The 6,454-nt window shown below is 37.1% G+C and overlaps 1 protein-coding gene across 3 annotated transcripts; it reads right to left on the bottom strand.

Annotated features, from left to right (window-relative positions):
* Positions 1-2,423: 2,423 nt before the first annotated feature.
* Positions 2,424-5,741, bottom strand: LOC108767641 (golgin subfamily A member 7). Of its 3 annotated transcripts, XM_018517610.1 has the most exons (5): positions 5,535-5,741; positions 5,299-5,427; positions 4,847-4,906; positions 4,500-4,664; positions 2,424-4,384 (listed from the first exon to the last, which is right to left on the bottom strand). In XM_018517610.1, exons 2-5 carry the CDS (start codon positions 5,326-5,328, stop codon positions 4,094-4,096), a joined length of 546 nt encoding a protein of 181 aa, XP_018373112.1. In that variant the 5' UTR covers positions 5,329-5,427; positions 5,535-5,741; the 3' UTR covers positions 2,424-4,093. The 3 variants fall into 3 exon arrangements, with proteins under 3 accessions (XP_018373112.1, XP_018373114.1, XP_018373115.1); XM_018517612.1 differs by lacking the exon at positions 5,299-5,427; XM_018517613.1 differs by lacking the exons at positions 4,847-4,906; positions 5,299-5,427.
* Positions 5,742-6,454: the final 713 nt, after the last annotated feature.

Here is a 6,454-nt window from a genome sequence, read left to right as displayed (position 1 = left end):
ATTGTGAAACAATATATTATCAGATAAAAGTTTAATTTTTAAAGGTTTACATTTTTGAGAATACGCTTTATGTATGTTCACTTTGAACTGAGACTTTGAATAATATATCAGTTACTTTTTATAATAATATATATTGTTACATAATTATTTCAGTTGTTAAAGGTTTACATTTTTGAAGATCTGCTTACATTTTTGAACATGGCTTTTTACATATACGCTTTAATCAAATACTGTTTTCTGTCAAATCACTCAAAATTTTTTTTAATTTGTCAAAAATTAACACATATTTTTTGTTAAATACCCTGGAAATTCTGGATGTGGAATTTAATTTTATCTCATCCACAGGAATTTTTGGTGTGGAAAACTTCATATCCTCCATGATAAAGTTTTTATCTTTGGTTTGGATTACCTGGGTGCTCCCAGAGTGTGATGTCATCCTTATCTAACGTTCGGTAAATAACAAGGCTGGAGTAATACCTGGATGACATTCAGATGGGTATCTGGACTCAGCACAAGGTGAATATTAATAGTTGAACCAGCTTTTTACCGTGGATAAATTGTGGACGCTAGTTTACAGTAAAAAATTGCTTTCAAACTGGACTAGATGTTTCTTATTTATATAGATTTTTGAATGCTGAAAACGATACCGCGCAAGCTAAAACATTCTAAATAGTATGTCAGGTTTTCCAAGATAATTATGATTTAATGTCAAAAAAGTAGCTTTTTTGAAACAATATTTGACATTTTCTTTAAAGAATATTAATATTACCTTGAAATTTTGATTAAAAGTCATGAATGTATTGTTCATCCCCTGTAAAATTTTTTTTTCACTTTTGATATCTCTTATTTTTTAGCCAGGCTGTAAAGAATTCAAATACAGGGTTTTTCTAAGATAACAAATTTTTTCAATTTTAACTTTATGTTACAAAAAAATGTAATCAAATAACGCAAAAAATCCATTTTTTGTACATTAAATCTCAATAATTCATTAATAATGCAAAAAAATTCATTCTTTGTACATTAAACCTCAATAATTCAAGAATGATGTGCCAGTGAAATTTAACTTGCAGCATCGTTTTCAGTATCCAAAAATCTATAAAAAAAAAACATCTTATCTAGTTCGAAATAATTTTAAATAAATTTTTTGTAAACTAAAATTATCAACTGCAATTGGAAAAAGCATAAGAACCCAAACAACACAAAGTCCAAGATTGGCACATAAGATCTATAAGAACTGGACGAATCACAATTAATTATTCTCCTCGCATTCGACTGTAATTGGGCAATTTTTTACAGTTTAAGGCTTAAAATATCTATTGTAGACCCAGATTTAAAAACGTCTCATGTCTCGATTTTGGACTTTGTTGTCTGGACTCTTACGCTTTTTTCAATTGCAGAAAATTTATCTCTCATGGTAAACAGTTGATTTAACCTTTAATATTCACCTTGTATATTATTATCGACATTTTGTCCTTCCACTGCATTAAAAAAAAATCAAAATACTATAATGAAACGAGAAATGGAGAGAGGTCAGAAACGTTATCCCGACGGGAATCGAGGGCGGATTATCTAACACAGACCATATATTTACGCCGTTTTTATTAATAAAACATTTAGAAATTACACTTGTACGATGGTGTCCTTTACAGTTATGGATCATCAATCCAATATTGGTCCTACTAAATTAAATTAAGTATAACAAACAATTCCTCCTTTTTTTTCTTTCTTCGTCTCCTTATATTTCGTGTCGACAATTATAATCCGCTATTATATACATTATATGCAAACATGCGCATACACGAGCATGTACACGCAATCAGAGCCCTATGCACGTGATATTGCGATGTTCCAAAGAATTGGTTGGCGGGAAATTTCCCGGGAGACTTTCTTTTGCGACTTCTCGTTTGTTTTCTCCCTTTTCCATCTCATCTCTTTCTCTCGCTCGATCTCGGAAATCTTTCTTGGATGATCTCCGTACGTCTTCTCCAAGCGCTCATATGCGCTAGAAAATCGTATGCCGAGGCAGTGACACGCTTATTTGGCAAGATCCTTTCAGCAAACAACATCGCATTACAACGTCGGGCAGGCTCCGCGGGCATTGTGATCAAGAACAAGAGATGTTCGCCGTTGTGTCTGTGGCAAGTGCGCGTAAATAGAGGATTTCAGTCGATGAAAAACCTTGACCCAAATTCTCGATACTGTGAACACGTGAGATTTTTATGCGTATTTATTCATACAGCAAAGATTTCCGAAGGATATCTTAAAAATGTTTAGACGTTCCTTTTACAGAAATCTGGCCAATTTATTACTGAAAGAGAGTAATTAATTATTTATTTTGAGTACTAAAAGTAACGAGCAACAGTGCTTTTAATACTTAAAATAATTAATTATTATCTTTCAGTATTGACCAATATTAAATTTCTATAAAGTACAGCCTAAGGATGTTCCCAAAATATCCGTCGTATAAAATGTGCTGTATAAATGTGTACATCGTACCGTTCTCTATGTGAGACTCATGTTATATTGGAATCGAAGTTGTCGTTGTGCCAAAAAAAGACTTTGTGGCGTTGCGTCTCGCGTACTACTTTAGGCTCCCAAAGCGCGTAAGAAAAAGTAAAGATAAACATGGTGTTGTATCGTTGTATCGTTTGAGATCATTAGTATTTACAACTAATTAACGGGAACAGAATATGAAAAGCGTCGCAATGGGTGACCAGTTTCGACTAAGAGAACGGACTAAAATGTACAAAGTTTTTTCGCATTATATTGCAAACGATTTTTGTCTTGATCACAATGCTAATCAATTTGTAATGTAACTTATTTTTTTATAGATCATCGCTTTTTACACAATTTCTTTTTCTTTTTTTTTTAGCCAATCCTCGGGTTTCTTTGTCTCGGCGCGACAAATGTTTGTGCTAGTAATTCCAATCAAATCTACCATCTTTGCTGTCGAGAGGCACCCACACGCGCGCAACGAACTAACATCCCATTTAATATACATACGTATGTGAGAAAGCTTTATGCTTTATACGCGCGGATACATAAACGCAATGGAAGATACATCGCGGAAGATGAGAAGAACTCGGAGATTTATTCGTCAGCATTTGTAGAGAATAAGACTCGCCCGTAATCGAGGTTTTCAGTTCGGCGGAACTTGAACGAAACACGAGTAACAAATGCTAACATCGAATGCCATCTCTTTGCTAAGTAATTCACACTGACACGCATCTCATTCACGTCTCATTAATTAAATGCAGGTGATACGATAAAGTCATAAATGAACAGTAAAAAAATATGTAGACCCCGTTGTTATATATATATATATGACAAATCAAAGTAGCAGTTCATGGTAAGTTCATGGTGTCGTTCAGTAACATTTACGAAGACAAAGTTTCGTTTTTCCACCGTAACCTGATTCGCCACATATACTTCATATACTTTCGTATGTTATATGTTCTGTGTACGCATATAGAAAATTGAACCTATAGAAGTGCCACGGCTTTGTTACCCATCCACACGCTTGGATACACGCTCTCCCTCGAGAACGCAGCAGCTGCCATTTAGGATTGAGAGATCACGAATGCGAATGAACATGAGACTCTCTTGCCACAATTAGACCGACCTTGTATAACCTTGCTTTGTTACAATAACATTGATAGATTTGACAGTGCGAAATTCCTACGAATCAATCACAAACATTTCCGCATCCCTATTTCCTGCAGGTTTTTATACACTTGTATTACAGATCTGACCACCAAATCAATCTACATTTGTTTTTCAGAATTAAGTACGAGGCACAGCCCAACGACAAGAGAGCTTTGACTCATTACACGCGTGTTCGGCAAGATTAATCGTGCAAGGTACACCTGAGCAATTTGCGGCCTACAAGATATCGCGTTGACGGAAAATTTCTTCTTTCAAGCCTTGCAGAATTTCGGCACCTTGTAAAAATGACTCAAACTAACCGGTATGCTCCATAATTGTGCCGACAGGCACTCACGAGCGCGTGCATGTCTGTGATTCTGGCGACATAATGTCCAGAGTACTGCACGGGGGGTCACATGAAGAACTCCCTGGATCGGCTAATATGCAGTCACGACGCAGGTCTATCTAGTACCGAGATCTCTATTAGCCTGAGCCCACGTGTTGTTGGATCTGTGAGCAGGAGGCCGCGTGGCTTGTATACTCGATCGTTTTGCTCGCTGACGAACTTGGCAACCTTGCGCAGACACTTTTCATAGTGTGTTTCGGTACATATGCTTATCAGATAACCTGTGAGACAGTATAGGCAGCTCTCGCAGTATGTAGAACAACTGGCACGCTCTGCCTCAGCGAAGTAGTTGTTTAACTGATTGATCGTGTACTCGAACAATTGTCTGTCTAACTAAAGAAGAAATATTTTCTAATAAATATTTTTCGATCGTTTTTATTTTCAAAAAATATATTAGCTTTGCGATATATATATATATATATTAGAAATAATTGACTGCGATACTTACTCTACTTTCCAATTCTGTAGGAAACCGTGTTTGGAACTTGACCATAGTACCTTCACTGTAATCGCGCTGTATAAAAACTTTCTCACAGTTCTGAGGAGGACCTCCACCTGCCTGCCCTCGTCCCGCGGACATGTCTTCCAGCGGTGTGAGGGCAGCATGATTACCCTAAAAAAATACAACATTACCATATTTATTACAAATTATTAAGTCTATATTTTTTGTAATACCAATATACAGACTGTAACCTTATCTCCCAAATATAACAATATAATACATTTTCATACATGTTAATAAAGAGCAAATATTTATTATGGATATTAATATCAGATTCTTGTACAATAACATACTTTTCTCTCGTAAATAATCTCTTCAGGCAGTACACATAATGTTTTCTTCGAGCTCTGGCTCTATAAAATAAAATGTAACGTCGCATAACTATCTTTGAATTTCTTGGAAAGACTGCTATTTTCAGCTGTTTCTTTTTACAAATATTATATATATAGAACATATACTTAATACATTCTCACACTCTCAACATCAATAAGTATTGCATATCACCCTGATATTGGAAACATTTGTTTGACATTAGCGTTAACTTGTAGTATATAGATAGACATACTTTTCTGTCATTACAAATTCCATTATATTACATTCCGGGCAAATTCTCTAAATTCTGCTGCGTATAAAATGAAGCTTAACGCTGATGTTTCAACTTGCTTTGTCTCTCGAAAACTCGCTTTTATCCTCGCATCATTCTTTGAGCTTGGAGTTAACCACAAAAACCGCACCCAGCTCCTACCTCGGAAATCGTAAGGACGGGCAATCGCATCCTCGCTTCGTTTTGTAGCTACAATCGCTCCTCGATCAAGAATCGTGACGCAGAGAATTGATTTTCGAGGAACAGATCACAAGAGAGCCAAGCAAAACACTATTCACGAATGAGGGAATGACAGCCAGATGAGCCAGAAAGAGGCGCTTGTGAGAGAGAAAGATGCAGAGAAAAACAAAGAAAGAGCGCATGGAGGATGGACTCACCAGTGGCATTTTGAGCTTCGTCTTGCCGGTTGGTTACCGTACGCTTCCGACGAAAGCCGAGCTCGACCGTTGCTGTCGCGCTCGCGGTTGCCGTGATTTCTTCGATGCGAATCGACGCGACGAGGATTCGGGCTCGAAAAATCGGCCAAAGGATCGCTGTCGTCTGCACGCACAGACCCCACGACTCCGCAACTCGCGGTCGCCATGAACGGTGCGCGCGCATGCGAAATGCGATATTCGCTCTTTTCCTGCCCCGCTCTTCACCCCACATTTCATTCCATTTCTAGGTTTGTCGCGTCGCATGCTCTAACATACTCCTACTTCCTCCAACCTTCAACTGTAGCTCCTACTCACTCAAACGCGCTCGTTAAAGTGAGTAGGAGCTATGGTAGGAACATGTTGAAGCATGTTGGAGTATGCGACGCGAACAAACCTTCTATTTCTTTTCGCGGATTAACGTGAGATGTTTACAGTGTTTACATGTGTAGATTTCGAATTGTGAGAGAGGAAGATTAGAAAACGTCGAAGGTACAGAATTAAATTAACCACTTTTGTCCCGGAATCAATTTTTTTTGCGTTGCGATTTTTTGCGCGCTTTCTGATGTTTGAAACACCGAAAATTAAAGGTTTGTTCGCGTCGTATGCTCCAACATAATCCAATATGCTCCTGCCATAGTTCCTACTCATTCTAATGAGTGCATTGAAGTGAGTAGAAGCTATGATAAGAGCATATTGAAGCATGTTGGAGCATGCGAATTGCGACAGTGTTGAGACGGACCGGATTTTTGGCGCGTGCGTATCCAATTTAGTTTCAGTAACGTACCGATCAGTAGTAAATAGGAGATCATTAGTTGCCTATGTAAAATTTTTTCAAAAATGTTGAAAATTTTAATATATTTTACATACTTTACATATGTATA

Source organism: Trachymyrmex cornetzi, unplaced genomic scaffold (assembly GCF_001594075.2).
Source record: "Trachymyrmex cornetzi isolate Tcor2-1 unplaced genomic scaffold, Tcor1.1 scaffold703, whole genome shotgun sequence".
NCBI lineage: Eukaryota > Metazoa > Arthropoda > Insecta > Hymenoptera > Formicidae > Trachymyrmex > Trachymyrmex cornetzi.
Note: the sequence above shows the minus strand (reverse complement) of the source record. Positions and strands in the feature narration are given on the sequence as shown.

Excerpts from the sequence above, each read along its gene's own strand:
- LOC108767641 (XM_018517610.1), bottom strand. The coding sequence starts at position 5,328 with ATGCGATTGCCCGTCCTTACGATTTCCGAG. Across the intron at positions 4,665-4,846 it reads AGATTATTTACGAGAGAAAA|GGTAATCATGCTGCCCTCAC; the intron begins GTATGTTATTGT and ends GTATTTTTTTAG. Across the intron at positions 4,385-4,499 it reads CTACAGAATTGGAAAGTAGA|TTAGACAGACAATTGTTCGA; the intron begins GTAAGTATCGCA and ends TTTCTTCTTTAG.